At 40.2% G+C, this 19,840-nt stretch overlaps 1 protein-coding gene across 2 annotated transcripts in view; it reads right to left on the reverse strand.

Annotated features, from left to right (window-relative positions):
* Positions 1–19,840, reverse strand: part of nmur3 (neuromedin U receptor 3) — a 102,044-nt gene that overhangs the window by 17,236 nt on the left and 64,968 nt on the right. The window contains exons 1-2 of one of the 2 annotated variants that reach the window (XM_039754939.1): positions 15,020–15,103; positions 9,682–10,790 (exon numbers count right to left, since the gene is read on the reverse strand). In XM_039754939.1, the coding sequence (XP_039610873.1) occupies positions 9,682–10,660 (979 nt within the window). In that variant the 5' untranslated portion in view covers positions 10,661–10,790; positions 15,020–15,103. Of the gene's footprint in view, positions 1–9,681; positions 10,791–15,019; positions 15,104–19,840 lie in introns of those variants that run through there. The other variant, XM_039754938.1, reaches the window with a different exon arrangement.

Here is a 19,840-nt window from a genome sequence, read left to right on the forward strand (position 1 = left end):
TTCCCTTTGTCCACGTGACTATGACGTACTTCCTGGGCGTAAGGCAAATAGTCTCTGGGCCTCCCTGCAGTGACTCCTGGCGGGCCGCATGGTATCCAGCAGGGCTGTGCATTAAAAGTCCATTGTCCATAATTCCCTGCTGGCATTCGGGGCACCTCTATGCTGCAAGGAGGGTTCCATCTGGCGGCCTGGGGGTATTGGCCGGGATGAACGGCCGGCCATGTCCCACAGGGCTTCATCCAAAATGTATTTGCATCTTTTCCTAAAGTGAATATTCATAAAATTTTAATTGCTGGTGACTTTAAATGTGTTTTAAATCCAGACCTGGATAGATCTCCTGCCACAGAGGCCATGACATCTAACACTGCAAAAACAATTACACAGTTTGTAGAATTAAAGAGAAAGAAATTATTCTCTTACCTAACAGGTAATTGACCACAACATATCAGACCCCTGGGGATTTCTAAACCCAAACTCAAAAGCATATTCTTTCTTCTCACCAGTACATCACTGCTACTCAAGAATTGATTATTTCTTATATATAACAATTTCTTGCCTACAATTAAATCTTGCAAGTATGATGCCATTGTTATCTCCAACCACGCCCCTTTGATCATGGAGCTCAAATCATTATGCCCCATATACTCATCTCGCAGCTGGCATCTTAACCCAAATCGATTTCTTTAGAGACAAATACATCCTCAGAGGTCTCTGCAGGAATACTCTGGGAAACTCTGGAGGCTTTCTTAAGAGGAGAGATTATTTCATATTTTTCCCACAAAATAAATTGGAAACCAGGAAGGCATCAGAGCTAATCAGTAAAGTTATCAGAATAGATCAAGAACATGCCAGGTGTCCAAATGAGGCATTTCAAAGGAAAAGACAGGCTCTGCATAAAGAACTCAACCTCTTGACAACTAAAGAAACAGAACAACTCATTTTTAAATCATGACATCATTACTATGAACAAGGAGAGATGGCTAATAAGATCTTAGCTCAACAAATCCATAAGCAGGAAGTTCACAATGCAATCCCAGTAATTAGCAACACAGACAGAGACAAAATCATTGACCAGAAAAATATAATGCACACTTTTAGAGACAACTGTAACTCCTTATATTCTACTTGGTTTAAAGAGGATAAAGACAATGGCATTTCTGCGTGTTGCTTAGTGTAATGGGCTAGAAATCAGTGTTTTATAGGAAAGGCAAATTTCCTGGAAAATTCTGGTACAGGTTATTGTTGATGGCTATCTACAGGACGTAAATATTTACCTGTCTTGCAATAGAGTCACCTGCTTTGATTAGTATCTCATCCACATACAATATGGTGAATAAGAACTGCCTTCTTCCTTTGAAAATTAGTGTGTTCTGGGGACATTGGTTTCTAATCAGGTACTTCTTGATAGCTGACAACAAAACTATTGATGAACCAAAGTAAATGTGTTTATACTATTGTTCCACAGAGGAAATTGGCATGTACAATTGTTTAACTGATCATCATATTGACCTAAGCAGAGATTGAAGCATTTATATATATCTGGGTAAATGAGAATAAAGAACATAGAAGTATAGTCTGAGACTCATGACTGCTGCCTGCTTCTTTTATGCTTATGCCACCATATCATTGTGGCAACAGTGGTTTGTACCTGGCCAGGGTACCCTATTCCTGAGGCTGGTAACACACACAGCCTGTATAGGGAATCCATTCCCGGACATTTTTCATTCCTGGGAACATTTCTGCTGTAATTCCCGGAAAACCAGGAATGGCCAAGCTCGCATATATAGCATGTAAAAGTGTAAAACTCGATCAAGAAATAACAGAGTTATAGCTGAAAATAATTAAGTGGCACTTTTTTTGGCCCACGGTGTAGTGTGTTGCCAGTTAATTCAGTCAACAACAGACCAGCAGCAGTCAGTCTCCCGGCTTCCACTAAGACTGAACACAGTGGACTAGGAGGAGTCTGCACTCTGCAGCTCACGAATGATGGGATGGGGCAGAATTTATTGATGTCTGTCAGATAACAGTTTTGAACAGCAACTTGAAATTGCAATGTGTCAATCTGTTGCATCCGCATTATCTGTGCCAAGAAACTTGCCATCACAGAATGCATCAGTAAAAGCTGAAATGGCGGTGTTTCAGAGCAACGGCAAGCGCGGACGTTGTTTAGAACAAGTGTATCAGTATCTGATGACTGTGCCACCTACTTCATTGGAGGCAGAGTGTGCTTTCTAAGCGGTACGCTGGACACGTTGTGCTTTGTACACTCTTATTACTGCAACTAACTAGTGTCACACACGAGCGCTTCGGAGGCAGTCAACAATTTCTAAGGTGAGCAATCTAATAACGGATGAGGGTTTGTTTCAGGGTACTAATGCCTCTCTCTCTGACCTTATAGAACCAAAGAAGAAAAATAATACAACTATTCATACAATAAACAATAACTCCGAGACTCAGACATCAACCACTTCCTCATCTGCAATATCACTTCCGGCTCCTGGAGATGACACCACTTTCTGGTCCCTCCTTGATGACGTCACTTCCGGTGCCTGATGACGACATCACGTCCGGTCCCTTCCTGATGACGCCACTTCCGGCTCATGGAGATGATGTCACTTCCGGTCCTCCTTTGATAAAGTTACTTCCTATTTGATCATTTCCGGCAGCCATTTTGTCTCATGTATAAAAGCCACAATTACACTATCATTGACTGTCGAATATTTGATTGAATTTCATTTACTTTGACCATCTTATTGCAACAAAGCAATATACGGGGCAATTCCCCAACTCTTTAAACTTTGTTGTCAACGTTTTTTACCACACTAGATACATGTACTTATAATGAAAGCATGAACTGCTTGTAGATAAGGTTAGTCTTTTATTGGTGTCAATATATTGCAGTAGTTTTATTAAAAATAAGTGTCGGCCATTCTAAAACCGTTACATGTGAAATGCCCATGCACTGTGTCATGCCCAGGAGCCTGGGATTCCCAGGAATGACATGCGGGATTCCTGAATTCCCATAAATGGATAAACCCATCCGGGAATGGATTCCCTAAGCCTGTAGCAGTTGTATTTTTTGTAAATGCAGCAGGTCACTATTGAAGTCAAGAAATGGACTCTATCACATTTTGCTCAATTGCTGCTTTCAAATAACTAAATGCTAGAATAACAGGGTAACAACCAACTTCATCTAAAGAAGCAGACTTTGTCAAAAATTTCTGAAGGAAGAGACAACCCATGTATTATGAAGTCTGTGGAAGCATAAGTTTTTTTTTTTAAGCAGTGCACTTGGACCCTGGAGAGTTAGATGTGTGCAGGTTAGCATGGCAGAGTGCCTCTGGAGGTTGATGGGGAGATTGACTAGCTGTGCCTCCACGGCTTGCAACACCCGTTGGGTAAGCTGAAGTGATGGAAGCAGTCAGATGCCCTGGGCTGACTGGTGACTGGTAGGAGAGAACCCGAAGTCTCCATAGTTTTACATTTGGCTTTTAAGGGTCCACTTTTTGTAATTTTATCCCCACATTTGTACTAGATTTTATTGGGTTATTCTAAGCATTTATTTATGAAGAGCACTGCACTGTTTTACATATTGGGTTTATGAACCATTGACTGTTGAAAATAACACCTCTTGTTAGTTTTTGCGTCCAGTTTGCTTGGCTCATCCCAGTCATGACTATCAATGGTGGAGTATAGCAGCTGCAGTCAACCTGGCCCATAACACCATGAAACAGGAATGAGCTGGCTGCTCAACGAACGTACGGCACTCACTGATCAGCTCTGGTGTGTTGGCAAATTGCACTGGGAACCGACTATAGCCAGTTCCAGAGGTTGAAGGGTTAATATTTTACTAATATTAATAGGGGGCGGCACGGAGGCACGGTGGTAGCGCTGCTGCCTCGCAGTAAGGAGACCTGGGTTCCTTGCGTGGAGTTTGCATGTTCTTCCTGTGTCTGCGTGGGTTTCCTCCAGGCGTTCCAGTTTTGCGGATTACCGTACAAACGGAACACACGTGAATCACGTGTATTCCAAATAATGATCTATTATTTCCACTCTAAAACTCCACTTCACTCCCAGATAATCAATCAAGGCATGAGCTGAGAGAAGTTTGTGCACATTCTAAGTCGGTGGAGGGATGGAATAGCCGGCTGCTTCCAGTTTGTTTTTATCGGCACATTTACAGGACAAAAGTGACTGGCGGAGAGGTGAAAACGGTTTTAAGAAGCGATTTAAGGTGGGACGGATCTATGAGTTTTTTCGTAGGCTCTGGTAATTCTAGTGTTAAGTTCATGGATCAATTTGGTAAGAGGGAGAGAGTGAGTAAAGCAAGCAAATATATAGATGTTCTGTCCAAACCCTAGAGCCAACAGGACGTCGTGGTACTTAAAGGCTTCTGATACAAGCTAGTTCCAAACAGCCATACTTCAGATAAATGGGGGAATATAACATCTTAACACCTGCCATCCCCTAAAATCATATGTTAAGGTAAAGTTTGGCAGTGGGACAGCCTGGCTTTCCTGTTGTTTGAGAGACTTCAGAGAAACATTAGCTAAACTGGTTTAAGGCACTTCCTCCCAACTCTGTCGTAAAATTCAAAGAGACTAAGTCCTGGTGGGGGGTAAGGGGTTCTTAAACCATCAAACCATTGCTGGTATTATCAATAACGTAACACTAATATTACATTGCTTTGCCTATGTTACAAATAAAGACATACAAAATATTCATCAAGTTATATGCGAAATCTCACATCACAACAATAGTTATGTTTCCTTTGCTAATTATTGCGTAGTGTTCTATTGGATAAATCTTCAAAAATGTTACATTTAAGAACACTGAACAACAGTTAATTGCAGAAACTCCACCACTAATGCACGTCAATGATGCCAGTTTTACATCACTTGAATTGGAATCTAAAGTGTAGCAAACCTATCGAGCCACCAACTTCACCTAAAGAAGCAGATTATTTAGGCTGCACTTTTAACTGTTCAAAGGCATGTATTTAATGCAGTCTACTAACACATGTAATTGCATTTTATTATCACTGTTATGTTTGAATATAACTCATTATTACAAAAATATTGAATAAACAAAAATGTAGTAACTGACTCTTGGATAAAATAGGTAAAAAATGTGAAATTCTTCAACTTTCATATCGGTTAACTCAGTCACTGAACACATCTCAATATTAACCATGTGTACATTTTCCAACTTACTGATATTACATTCTCATATTAAGTTGCGAATATTACAGCTTGTTTTGTGCCTGTAGGGGATTACATTGTTCAATAGGCCTCTCTGCCTCTGTTGAAGGTGGGCCATGAGGTTTTCTCTTTCTCTACATCCTTGTCCTCACCAATAGTCATGAGCAGTATTTACTGAACAAAAGAATGAGATTCCAAGTAGAAGCAGCAGAAATTAGGTTTCTTCACAGGGTGACTAGGCTGACATTCCTTGATAAGGTGAGAAGTCAGCGATTTGGAAGAGCCTCAGTGTAGAGTCGCTGCTCCTCCAGATCAAGAGGAGCCAGTTGAGGTGGTTTGGGTATGACATAAGGATGGCCCCCAAGCAGCTCACCCTAGAGATGCTCCAGGCATGTCCTATTGGGTGGAGATCCTGTAGCAGACTCAGGATACACTAAAGGAATGATATCTCTTGTCTTGTCTTGCCTGGGAATTCCACAGGAAGAACTGGCATTTGCATCTGGGGAGAAGGAGGTCTGACCTCCTTGGCCTGTTGTTACCGCAATGCTTACCAGGAAAAGCAGTTTCAGAAAATCAGCTGAGCTAGATGGTTTTAGTAAATTGTTGAATGAATATTAGAAAGAAATATGATGAGAACGTGCCATTCAGCCCAAACAGCTCAAAAGCTCTACATTCTCCAAAATAAAATCAAGTCAAGTTTTAAAGATCTCCAAAGTTCTTCTCTCCACCACACTACTTGGTAATTTTTCCATGTGTCTTTGGTTCTCTGTGTGAAATTTACACTTAGCAAGTTCCCAACTGTGCCCCCGTGTTCCTGCTAAACTCATTTTACAGAGCTGGATTCACCTTAACAATTCCTTGAATAATTTTAAAAACTTCAATCATGTCACCTCTTAACTTCCATTTTGATAAAAACTGAAAATATTAATCTCCTTTAGTCTTTACTAATAAATCGTATATTCCAGTTTAGATATCAGACTTTTTCTCACAGTTCTGTCTTTTTGTAGCTTGGAGACCAAAACTGTACACAGTTCCTCAGGTGACTCCTCACTAGTGCCTTAAAAAGCTTAACCCTAACGCCCTTTGACTTTACACATTATGCTATTTAACCAAACATTCCATTAATCTTCTTAATGGCTTCTGTACGCTGTTTTGATTTAGGTAGTGATGACTCCACTATGGCTCCTAGGTCCTCATCAAAAGGGTTACTTTAAAATCTCAGACCTCCAATTCTGTATTCATCTAACCTTTGTACTTTCTATGTGTAATACCTTACATTTTCTTTCATTAAATTTCATCTGCCCTTGAGAGGCATCACTTTGAAGATTAACTAAATTCTGATAAGGTTTCTCACACCATAACCCTTTGCTTCTTGTATTTTGGCCAGTTGTGACCCATCTACACACCAAATGAATTAAATACACACCTTTCATGTAGAACCTTCTCAAAAGCATTCTGAAAATCAAGATAAATAATATAAAAAGCTCTAGATTCTCCAAAATAACATTTTGATAATCAAGATAAATAATATGAAATGCACATCTCTAATTGTATGCTGTTGTTGCTTCCTCACAGAATTCCAAAATATTAGTAAAACACGACCACCCTCATCTGAACTCAGGTTAACTGTTCACTAACACTCCTGTTTTTTTCCATGTGACACTGGACCAATTCCTTAATAACTGTGAGGCACATTAAGCTTACTGGCCCATGGTTACTTGGATCTCCCTTTTTATATAAAGGAATGGAGGCATAAATGCTTATAAAGTAGCCACATTGCCATTTGTACTGACTACAGTGAAACTCTCACTTGCATGTCTGACCAACATATAGCCATTGCCACTCTCTACCACCATGAAAAATAAGAAAAGCCTTGCAAAATACAATACTGTACTTGATGACTGCCAGACCTTTGACAGGCAGGCCCAAGTGGAGACTTTTATAGAATTTTATATTCATGATGTGAGTGAATCGTTTATTAGGGGAACCAGGTTTAGGTGCGTGAAAAGCACTTGAGTGGAGTTACCCCTGAAAGACCAGAAGTTGTCATATCAGCCTAGAAACCTTCTGGACTTCAAAGCTTATCCTGGACCCATTTAGGTGGTACAGGGTTCTGCAAAAGGTTGTATTGCTACCTTGCTACCGCCTAGTGGTCGGTACTTCTTTTTTAGCATACTGGTAATTGTTCTTATATGGAGTTTTTTGTTTTAAGTATATGTACTTAATTAATTCAATCTCCATTGAACTTTTAAAGCCATTAGCGCTTTCAGTTTCTGTACCTTCTTGAGTGATGGAGGTCATTGTGAAAAAGTGAAGAAAAGAACTGGAAAAAAAGAAAGTCACCATCTGAATTTATTGTACCCAAAATCTCAAAGCAAAATCTGAAAAGTACACCTGAAAAATATGAATTTAGCACAAAACACCTCTTAAAAAAACATTAAGAGTAATGCATTGGACATTAAAATTCACTTCTGAATCCACTTTAAGCAGTCCAGGATATCAAATAGCCATTATCTATTCCCTGCCGGAACACAAGCAAGGTAGGAATCAGTTCTTCGTAAGATACTGGTACAGGGCACAATCACAATCCCTACTTTTGAGCCAATTCAGAGTTGGTAATCAAGTTAACCTTCAATTGTTTAGGTTGAGGAAGAACATCAGAATATCTGGAGATTACCAAACACACATGAGGAAGTTCATTCAGTCTGTGAGAAGACCTAGGTCTTCGCGCACACGTACCGGTCCCGGGACATAACAGCGGTTCAAAAACGTTACAGTAATGTGTGCATGCCCATCTGCCATGCATCTCGACACCCTACCCATCAAATGAAACTTCAAAGTCTCGTCTTTACGATGATATAAACCATTTTGACACACAACAACCACAGCACTGACACTAAAGCCTTTTTTACAGAGAAGTACATACTTTTAAGAGTTGACTGTGCCTACCTTTGAAGACCCCCTGCAAGTCAAACATCAATATTTCCAAGCAGTATTGATCCCATTGTGTCCGTAAGGCTCCAGCGAATATAATCCAGTAAAACGATTTAGGTCCAAAACACACGATATATTCTCAAAGGGACAAAAACTCCAGAAAACGTTTCATAACTTGAGACCACCTAAGTAATTTTTTTTCACTTATATTGCTCATATTAGACGTAATTTGTTTCTGTCGGCGATAACCATGCTACCGCATGAAACACGGAAGTGTTAGCTTTCGAAAGACACCTAAGTTGGCCAATTACGACGGGTCTGGGGTTGACTGGCACCTCGTATAGCCAACCAGTGTCACAGAAAGCTTGCAGGGTGACATATAGCTCTGAACTCTGGTAGAATCTACCAGTTTGATTGGACACTTTGACTGACACTCAAAACTTACAGCCAATGAGCAGACGAGCATTTTGATATGTAACTTGCTATACTAACTTGTAAACACAACGATCGGAGCTGCGTGAAGGTGGCATTTGTGCCAGTCTGCAGAGTTGGTGCGTGGTTGTTTATTGTGATTTCGCCAAGTTTTTCGCAGTTTAAATATGAATAAAAGTAGAAGTTTAAACGTAAATAAACGCTCGATTAAATAATAGATGCATGTACGCGTTGCAAAAGTATTCAACCGGCACACAGGCCGTATAATGGGAGAGAGCGACGTGCCACGCCCTTGTGCTTTCTGCTTGCTAGTGATTGCTGCCATCAAGTGGCACATGGAAAAACGCTGAGCTGTGTTGTAACAGTTTGTAAAAGAAATATATATAGTTTGTGTGCATTTTATAAAAAAAAGTAAAAATAAAAATATAAATATATTTTTGGCCCATAACTTGTATTGACTATTTTTACATAGAAATGTGTATTTTTTATTGTTTTTATTATGGAACATGAATTTCCATAACTAATAGAATGACCCTGTGTGTAGATATAGATTCCTTTAGGTGTAAGCTTTCAGTAGAGCCCTTATTGATATATGTGGGTTGAAGCATTCAAAAGTTATTACACTTTTTCCATACGTTCCAAAATGTGGATAATGGTCCCTCTAAAAAGCCCCTGGGCATGCCCACATAAAAACTGGTGTAAAAAATGTCATTTTTACAAGTTATTCTGTTGCTACATAGTGTGTTTCTGTCCCCACCTACCTACTGCAGCTTTATTTTCCTTTATTTTCATAAAAAAACTTAGGCGAGAACAAAAAAATTCGTTTTTTTTGTGAGTTCTAATGTGCATAACTTTTGATCAGTCACACCTACAGTGAATCTGACTACTAAGGGTGAAACTAGAGAATGTTACCTTTACAAAGAGACCAAACATGTGTTTATACTCCAGATAGTTCAATAACAGCAATGATTCTAATTTGGAGAGGTCGAATTACAAGCGATTTAGCAAAAATGACCCCGAATGACAAGGGGTTAACAGTTGCATCGTCATGCCATTTTGCATGTGTTCACTTGCTCTAAAATGCCCACACATAGCACGATAAGAGTGTACTTACATAGCATCTTGTTGATTTGCCGTCTTCTGCCAGTCTCCAAATGGATTTTCCAGCTGGTTTTAGAGCTGCAGTTCTTTCCAAGTTTTCCCACAGGAAATTTTCTCTCTCTGTTAAGACGACAACTTATCATCAGGTACAGGACACTTATTATGGTCATGGGAATGAAGTAGAAAAAGACTGTTGTGACTTGAATCACCAGGTTGTAGATCCACCTTGGCTTTAATAGGCTGCACACAGCCGAATCCTCGATCTTCTTGAATGAAGGAAGGTACACATAATAAATTCCATGAAGAGAGGTGTTGGGAATAGCACAGATCAAAGCTATAATCCAGACCGTAGAGATGACTTTTCTGGCATGAGTGTTGGTCATTACATACTTGGTCTTCAGAGGATGGACCACTGCAATGTATCTCTCCACGCTGAGGGCAGTGACATTCAGAACTGAGGCAAAGCAGACTGTCTCAAAGAGAAAGGTTTTAAAATAGCAGCCTCCTTCTCCAAAGGGGAATGGGTAATTTTGCCACATCTCATAGATCTCTAAGGGCATTCCGAAAAGTAGCACCAGAAGGTCAGACACGGCCAAACTGAACAAATACAAATTCGTTGGAGTTCTCATTTTTTGATGTTTTCCTATAACAGCACAGGTGAGAAGGTTTCCTGACACTCCTGTCACAAAGATGACAAGGTAGATCAAAGAAATGGGTAAGAAGAAGGAGGATCTTTTGGGGCCTAGAATTTTGAAAAGAAGCTCCTCAATAAAAAATAATTCCTGGGAATCTGTAGCATTGAGAGTTTTATTGAGAAGTGTGCTATTGCAGGACATGCTCAGAAACTCTGAACAATTCAGAAACATGTCTCCCAAAGTAGTTTGAGCCATTGTATCCATATCAGCTGCACTGGTAAAAATAAAATAGCAACAAGAGGCATCAAGTGGGACTGAGTGCACTACAAGACGCTTCTGTCCGAGTTGGCAGAACATCTCAGGCGGAGAAGAACCACAGTAAGTGGATGCCTCCAGTTTGGACAAATTACTGATGTTACTGACTTCCAGATTGGTATAGACATCAGCACAAATTTCACTGTGATGATTTTTCAAGTTCAGTTTTTGCCTGTAAAAAAATTCCAAGTGAGTTAGTGCTGTAAACATGAAAAATGAAAAAAAAAAAGTAAAAGATTGAAGATGCCATACCCAAGGCGGCAGTGAGAGGGAAGATGATTGTATTTTAGGGAGCAGATGGTATATTTGTACTGCATGACAATCATTTCCTGTAAGGCTTATTTTTTGGGCTAGCATGTCTTTGCACCATTGTGACCAGCATTCCCCTGTGTAAGTGCTGTACAATTCTACGGATGCAGGAAGCTATGAATTAAGGTGGATGCTAAGCCTCCAGGTTTGCTGCCTTGTGGGTGCACTGAAATCTGATATTGGAATGTTACAGGCATACTAGTGAGGCCAAAGAAATTTAAAAAGTATCACAGGACCTCCCATGGATATTTACTGATATGTGTTATAGGATCAGTGCTGGGCCCCCTACTTTTTTCGCTGTACACCACCTTACTGCTCTCCATCATTCAATCCCAATGGGTTCTGTCAGGGATGATAGGGGCAACGACCCGGCCTGGATGCCGTGAGGGACCGGAAGAGGGTCAAAGCCCACCCTGGATCACGTGAGGGCCGCCTTCCTGGTTGTTCTGGGGGCCACGGGTTGAGGGCATGGAAGTCCCACCCTGTAGGGGCCCGTGGTCACCGCCAGGAGGCGCCCCAATGCCTTGGGGACCTGTTGCCCCAGCACTTCCCCCACACCAGGAAGTGCTGGGGGGAAGACTTTGGGAGACACCCAGGGAGCTGCCGGGAGGACAGCCGGCACTTCCGCCACGCTGGGGCGTGGCCAAGCGAGGAATGCCGGGAACACCTGGTGCTCATCCGGGGACTGTATAAAAGGGGCCGTCTCCATTCATTCAGCGCTGAAGTCGGGAGGAGGCAGGACGAAGCACAGAGGAGGTGTGGAGGCGGCCCGAAGAGAGGCATTGTGGCCAGGACTGAGTGTGTTGGGGTGTATTGCGCACTGAACTGGGTCTGTGTGACCAATTTAACAATTGTAAATATTGTAAATAAACGTGTGGTGGTTGAGAAACAACATGTCCGCCTGTCTGTGTCCAGGCCAAGTCCACAGTTCTCTTATCAGTGCCATGCCAACGATAAACAGCTTTACCTGTCATTCCTTCTGGAGAACAACAAGTATCAGCTGGAGTCTCTGCTTATCTTACTGATATCTCAATATGAATGAAGGACCGTCATCTACAACTCATCCTGGCAAAAGCAGAGCTCCTTGTGATCCCAGCCAGCCAGTCTCATCATCTCCCCATCTCTGTACAGCTTGGCTCATTGTCACTTACACCTGCACGGTCAGTACACAACCTTGGGGTGGTGATTGATGAGCAGCTATCTTTTTCTGAGCAAATTTCTGCTGTTTCTCGTTCATGTAGCTTAGCCCGGTACAACATCCACAAGATCAGACCTTATCTGACAGCGTATGCTGCATATCTTCTGGTCCAGGCTTTGGTCTTGTCTGGACTACTGGAACTGCAGTGGCCTGCCTTGTATTTAACCAGCCAAGACTGGTACATGTCACTCCTCTCTGTAGCAGCACACATTAAGTTCAATGCTTGCCTACAGAGTAGTCAATGGGTCAGCACCTGTGTATATGGAGACACTAGTGAGGTGTTATGCTCCTTCTCACCCACTCAGGTCTGCCAGTGAACAGCGTCTGGTGATGTCCCCTCTGAGTGGCATCAAGTTTCAATCCAGACTCTTTTCCTTTGCAGTTCCTAGCTGGTGGAATGAGCTACCAACCTCCATCCAAACTGCTGACTACCTCAATATACTTAAAAAGTGACTGAAGACCCCTCTGTTCTGTGAATATCTGTCGAATTGAAAAGAGAAAAAAAAAAATATTTTATATTGTGGGTTAGTTTGTTGTTATAGTTTAATTTTGTTATTTATTGTAATCTATGATTGTAAATTATTAGTTATTACATCTTTTCAACTTTTGTTTCCTGTCTTACTACACTTGGGCAGAGTGGTGGCCCTAAGGCTAGGGATCTGAAGTGGCAATCCGAAGGTTGCCTGTTCAAATCCCATAAACGGCAGAAGTGACTCTACTCCATTGGGCCCCTGAGCAAGGCCCTTAACCTGTGATTGCTGAGTCCTCGGTATGACGTTAATCTGCATCCAGCCCTGCTAGCAGGTCCTCCAACTTACAGGGAGAACTTAGGGATTGGTGTCAGGATTGGCACTCCAGCCACTGTTAAAAACATCACACTGTTCCAGTGTGGTGCTGAGGTGTCTCTCTCTCTCTCTTACTACACTCGCTGAACAAACAGGCTTAATGTTTCTTGATTATGTTTACCTCTATTGTAAGTCCGCCAAGCAAATAAATGTAAAATGTAAATGTCTCATTTGATACATATTCCATTTTTCTACCTTATTGTTGATTTAAGACAAATTTGTTTTTATTATAAATTTTGACCTTCAGGTTACTCTAAAATTAATGTTTGAAACCTTGTGACTCCACAGTTGCCACCGATGACATGGTGGCTGTTGTGTATACTGTAAATGCTGACATTTTACCCTGATGCCAAGCCTTGATGGATAAAAATCAAAACACTCCTTGTGTTCTTGGTAGTTTAGTATAAAGCAACTAAAAAGAAGTTGTGAAGTTTATTTAGTTTTTTTTTTTCAATTCTCTCCTTTTTCCTTGGTGCTTGGTTTTCATCTTTTTGGTAACGGCTGCAGCCTACCTGATTATGTGTTTTCATTGCGTGGACCTTTTCCTCTTACAATTATTTAAATACCAGTAATGGCGTACTGCATGATAACACGCAGTGAATACACTTGGCTTGAGCATTTCTAGTTTTTCATCCTCTTTCTCTGTACGTTTAGCATTCGTCTGCTCAGATTTTAATGTGCTCGCTGCTTCTTGAGCAGCTCTTCTTTTCTCCACCTTAGCGGCCCACTTCTTCTCTTCTTCTGTCGGCATCTGTTCACGTTAAAACTGATTAAGTCAGTGTTTGTGTTGCAAATACTTAGTATGTTTTCCTTAATTTTTCACTTAAGCTGGCAAGTCTTAAATCTGCATCAAGAATGATTTAAGATATGAAGAGGTAGGGGAAGTGACGGCGAAGGTGGTAGGGATGAGAATGGTGCTCGTACGCATGCGCCACATGGCCGCTGCTGAGAGTTGATTCTGTAATAAAATTAAAAAAAAGGAATAACCTTGGAGGTCAATCATTACCTCAAAAGCGGATAGTAGACGTCACGTAGTATATGTGTACCAAATTTCAGGTCAGTAGTTCAAACAGTTTGCGAGTGACAGGTGATTAAAAATTCTAGACAGACAAATAGAAAGCCACTGTAGCGTATTATATACAAAGATTCAGCCATACACCAAACAATATGTTTTATTGCAGTGCATTATAGGACTGGATAGACCTTGTGTGTTTATGTGTAAAACTGTCATTATCTGGTTAACTTTTTTTCTGCTTTAATTTCCCCCTTTAATGTTTAGCAGGGGTTTTAACATTTGGGAAATATAACATTTGTTAGTAGTTTTCACTTTCAGTTTCATTTTAACTTATATAAAAAGAACATAAGACATATGATAAATGATAGGAGACCATTCAGTTCATCAAGCACATTTGTTTAACCAACAGCTAATTTGTCCCAACATCTTATCTGAAGACTTCTTAAAGGTTTTCAAAGTTTCAACTCCATTTGCATGTCTTGGTAGTTTGTTCCAGATTCCTATATTAATATTTTATATGTATATTCCAGACTGCCATTTTGTTAATTATCAGGCACCACCATTTTGTTGTTAATTGCTAGGGTGGTTGTGACTGCAGGATGACTGGTAGTTATAACCTGATATGTCATTAGGCCAACAGCCAAAGTTCACCATTGCATACCTCTGGGTTTTTTTAAGGTTGCAGATTACCAAATTTTGCATGAGTGTTTCTGAGTTTCAAGTTTAGGGTAAAGGCCTACTGAACTTAATTTCTTATTCCAAGTTTTGCCTAGTGTTATGCTTTGGTACCCTGTCTTCATTCTATTTCATTAAGAACTTTTCTTTTGGTCTAATGGTTCCAAAGTCTGATAGTTTCCCTGGCAATTTTGATATAACTTTTCATCCCTCTTATGATCAATGTTTTAATTATTACTTACTTGTGGACTCTCTTGAATTTAAATAGGAAAAGTATACATCTCTTTTGGGTTTTTGAGTCTCAAGCACTCCAAACATAACATTAGTTTTCATGATTTGAAAAAGGAGAAAATATTTACCATCATGCCATGACACGAACTTTGTTCAGTTCTGGACACTGCTATTTCAGAGCTAAGCATTTGGTGTTTCCATGGTCATTTCTTCTAACAATTCCCTGCAAACACATATAAGACATCACGTGCAGTTTCACAGTATTTCATGGATAAACCCCTGATTTGCACACAAACTACAACTTTTAATTATTGTCTTTCGGATGTATTGAATTTTAGCTTTGGCTGTAGGCTTTCGATTAATAGACTGGTTTGACTTTTTCCTTCATCGTTGGCTTACCGTTGACTGTGTTTATTTTCTGGTTCTTATCATCTATATATATAATTCACTAAGGCAAGACAACCATGGAAAGCAAGCCGGAAGGGGCATGGACTCACTGAGCCGCCGACAAGTAAGACACCTATGGCGCACACAGAAGGAGCCACACCCACCAACTCCTGGCACCTCCGAGCCACCTTGACTGTTCATAGAGGCATGTTTCTCGCGGAGGTGAATCGCCATATGCAGCGTGTTAAATGGTTTGCGAGGGGTATCCCATGGGATCCTTAAAACAATCCTTTACAACTGAGGTTAAAACACAATGAAGTAAGCAGTCTTTAAAACCGAGTTTTCGGCTACGACGCACGACCGCATGCACCATAGCAAACTGTTTTACTGTGTTGATTCATTCCGTGCATTGTTATAATGTTGCTTTTCTTGCTGATTTATTACATTACGATTTTTCAAATGTTAATTTTCTCCCTGTGCTTAAAAATCATTAAAAAACCGGCCTGATTATGCGGCGTATAGTACGCCGCGGGTTGGCTAGTTAAATTTATTCTGTTTTACGACAGGCCAGTAAAGGTCCCTTAGCCCAGTTTTGCTTCTCTCATCTATTTGTCATTAACAAGTAATTCTTCTTTGCCATTTTCCTTCAAAAAGCTCTCAAAATTTCTTTCAAAATGTATGATCAAGTGCTGTTTAATCCATCCTGACATGACTAGGATTAATAAACTAGGAGGGCATTTTACACCCTGAGCTAATCAGACTATCGATACGAGAGGGCGTACCTGCAAATGTCTGACAAGTCACCAGACTGAAAATATCTGTTTGTGTTTTATATTAGCCTTCATCCTATCAGATGTCTTGTCAACAACTTTCTAATATTTATTTATGGCTGACCTAAACTGGTGAACTTTTTGTACCCATTCTGAAGCTCACCCATGAATAAACGACAGTGGACAATGCTTGCAGCCCAAATCATGTCTGAAACAAGACCCCCTACTTGTCTAAGAAGATGCAGGAAGATTTTAAAAGACAAATTGGTAGGTCTGCCTCTGTTTGTCCTTCTGGGTGACAGCCATTTATCCTATTCAGTTTCCTTCTGTGCCATGTTCTTAATCAGCAATCTCATGCTGGCACCATTGCAAGGTTAAACTGACTTTTTTTTTTCCACAGGAACCGCAAATGACCCTCAGCACATAAAGCAGTGGTCCTCAAACTCAGTCTTGGTAACCTGATGTGGCTGCCGGGTTTTGTACTAATTAAAAACCCTTATTGATTTGTTTTCTTTTCTTTTCTTTTATTCTGCATTCAGAAAGGCACAGCAGTGTGACTTTTACATTTCAAAGACATTTAGATATACTTGTACTTTTGCTGTGACTTTGACCGTTCAACTCTGTTTTGTTGCTTTTCTATTCATTTGCCTTGCCCTGTGTAGGTTTCTCTCTTAATTGTAACCTAATATTGACAATTAACAATGGCCACAGCACATAACACGGCGCATGACACCGATTTCTGAAAGGCTGGAGCTACTTTAGCAAGAGACCAGCTAACATGATCATTAGCAAATAATGGATTAAATACCTTGGAAAGGTAGAATGAAAATCATGATCATGGTGAAAATCTTCAAAATAATGCTAAAAAACACTAAATTATCCCCATGAATATATGTAAATGCTTGGTACAATCTAATAAAAATGTATCAAGCCTAGTAAGATAACAGCCTGCTGAATTAGGCTAGGACTGAGCTTGAGAACCACTGGCGTAAAGTTTACAGGTATACCAGGGAGTATTGCTAACAATATTTTATTAATTTATTTATTCATACTCACTATTTGGATGAATGGCATGCAGTAACAGGCTTGCACTAAACACCATTCTTCCTAAGTTATTTGATCCCTTTCCTAACATCTTCTAAATCTCAGCTCCCATGTAACAGTGGGGACTTACAATGCCTCATTTTGGATCTGGCTATAATACCTTTGTAAGCATTATTTCAATTATTTTCTCTGTAACAACATAACAAATCAAAAATAAATAAATGAGAAGACATACAGAATATAGAAAATCAAAAGGAACAACAGTATTATGTAAAAAAGTGTAATATCAAGTGCAAAAAGTACAACATGAGAGCAGCATCATTAACCTAAACATTATAATGGTCTACCATTATAATGCTCTGCAGCAGCCCTTACAGAGGCTCTCTTTTTAAAATGTATTTAGAATTATGGGTTTAATGTGATTAGCTATGTTATATGGATTGGCGACGGTGGCACTGACCAAAAAACAGGAGGCAGAGCTGGAGGTGGCAGAGTTAAAGATGGTAAGATTTTCATTGAGTGTGACAAGGATGGACAGGATTAGAAACAAGGACATTAGAGGATCAGCTCAGGTTGGACGGTTGGGAGACAAAGTCAGAGAAGCAAGATTGTGTTGGTTTGGACATGTGCAGAGGAGAGATGGTATATTGAGAAAAGGATGTTAAGGATAGAGCTGCCAGGAAAGAGGAAAAGAGGAAGGCCTAAGAGAAGATTTATGGATGTGGTGAGAGAGGACATGCAGGTGATGGGTGTAATAGAATAAAATGTAGAGGACAGGAAGATATGGAAGAAGATGATCCGCTGCGGCAACCCCTAATGGAAGCAGCCGAAAGAAGAAGATTTTTGTTATTATTGTATTACTTCGTTATTTTGTTTAAATACACGGCTGCTATTTTGTTCAACCTAGCTGCCACCATCTTGTACTCAACAACATTCATTTCTGTAGTACAGTTTCGCACAAAGGATGTAGGTCAAAGTGCTTTATAAAATGTCAAAGAAATAGTTGCAAGAAAGAAAAAATGAAATAAAAATAATAATGAATAAATATTATACAAAAAATAAACAATGCAGACTTAAATACTATAGCGACCGGGAGCCCGATGGAATCGGGCTACAAATTCAACGTTTGTGAAATCCATACTTTCTCTGCAAATGATTATTTGTTTTGTTAAGTCCTCGAAATGATCTTGTTATCATGGTACTGTGGTTTGTGGTTGAAATAGACCTTTTCGGCCGCCTCAAGGCATGGGCTGCTCGATTTCTTTCAACCCGTGCCGCATTTGCGGCTGCTCGAGCTTCTTCAGTCGCTTGTGCACGGCTGGCACAATGTCTGTCAGCGTTAGTAGGCATTCTGTAGTGCATGTTCTTCATCTGTCCTTTGTGTCCGATTTGCATGATTTCTTTCAGCGTTAGTAGCATTTGTAGCCATACGCTGCTCATCCATTTGTTGTACTCGTTGTATAAGTGTGGTCGCATTAGCAAGTCTATGTTCTGCGTTAGTCATGTGACTTCATTTCCTATGCATCCTTCCCGCGGCCGCTGCTCTTGTGGCTGCTCGAGGTATTGCTGCGAACACCATACATACGGATAGTATCAAATTATATATAAGGATGTTATTAATTAAGATTTGGTCTTTGGTTTGCTGCTATACATTTTTGAATGAATTTTTAAAATAAACTGAAGAGATGCTGCTATCAATGCAGATCTGTGCACCAGCCCACCTCAACTAACTCTCAGACAAGCTGCAAACTTGAGAAATGAGCATAAAAGATTAGATGGCTGCATATGTCTATAACAACATATAAAAAAGTCTAAAAAATGTAAAGTGGGATGTAAAGTATTAAAAATTCCCATATTTACTTGGCAACACTGTGATCACCACCACCTAAAGAGCTCCGTTACACCCTGTCAGAATAGCTGCTTGTTCAGAAATGAAATTGGGCAAAAGGGTATAAATATCCAGAATAAGGATAAAAGTTACAAGCTCATCTGGAGATGGAAGAGGCAAAGATCCTGAGCAAGAGCTAAAGTAAGGTGGAATGGATTCAGAACTGAGCTGACTTCATGAAATGAGACTTGTTCAATTGTTTTTATATAAGTTGTTTCAACTGTTATATCTCAGAGTAAGATATGGTACTGTGATATTTGAGCACTGCAGAGAACTGGCTTGTCACCTCGTATTTCAGACAATATTTTAATGCTGGACGTATTTCATCAGACTGAGTGGATAAAGCAGGAGGAAGCCTGGAGATTTTTGTGAATGTGCAGTGATGAAAAAAGGGGGCAGCACAATATAATTAAAACTAAATGGGTGATCCAGGTATTGAATTGCGGACTGAATTCGTCCTGTCACTGTCCCTGTCACTGCCTGGGAAAGTAAGTTACATCATCTTGGCCGACTCAGCAACAGACATGATTCACTCTGCACCAACGTCTTTTTGATGAATCATTCCTAATGCTGGAGACTTCAATGAAGAAGTCAAGGCCTTATTGGGCCTGTTCCTTTTGTGAACCCTGCTCTATCCATATATTAATGTCTTTAAATATAAACCTGTGTCACAATCCAAGCAGGTCTGACATCATTTTACTGCCATGTATTAGCCTGCTATGGACAGTGGCAGCTCCTTTGTTATTTAAGACAAGTTTTATGTGCACTTAAGGGAGTTGTTGATTGTTTACATCATATTCTTTTTTTTGGAGCTTCTGTAAAATTTTAACTTCCCCTTGGGGACAAATAAAGTATAATCT

The sequence above is a fragment of the Polypterus senegalus genome, chromosome 6 (assembly GCF_016835505.1).
Source record: "Polypterus senegalus isolate Bchr_013 chromosome 6, ASM1683550v1, whole genome shotgun sequence".
Lineage (NCBI taxonomy): Eukaryota > Metazoa > Chordata > Cladistia > Polypteriformes > Polypteridae > Polypterus > Polypterus senegalus.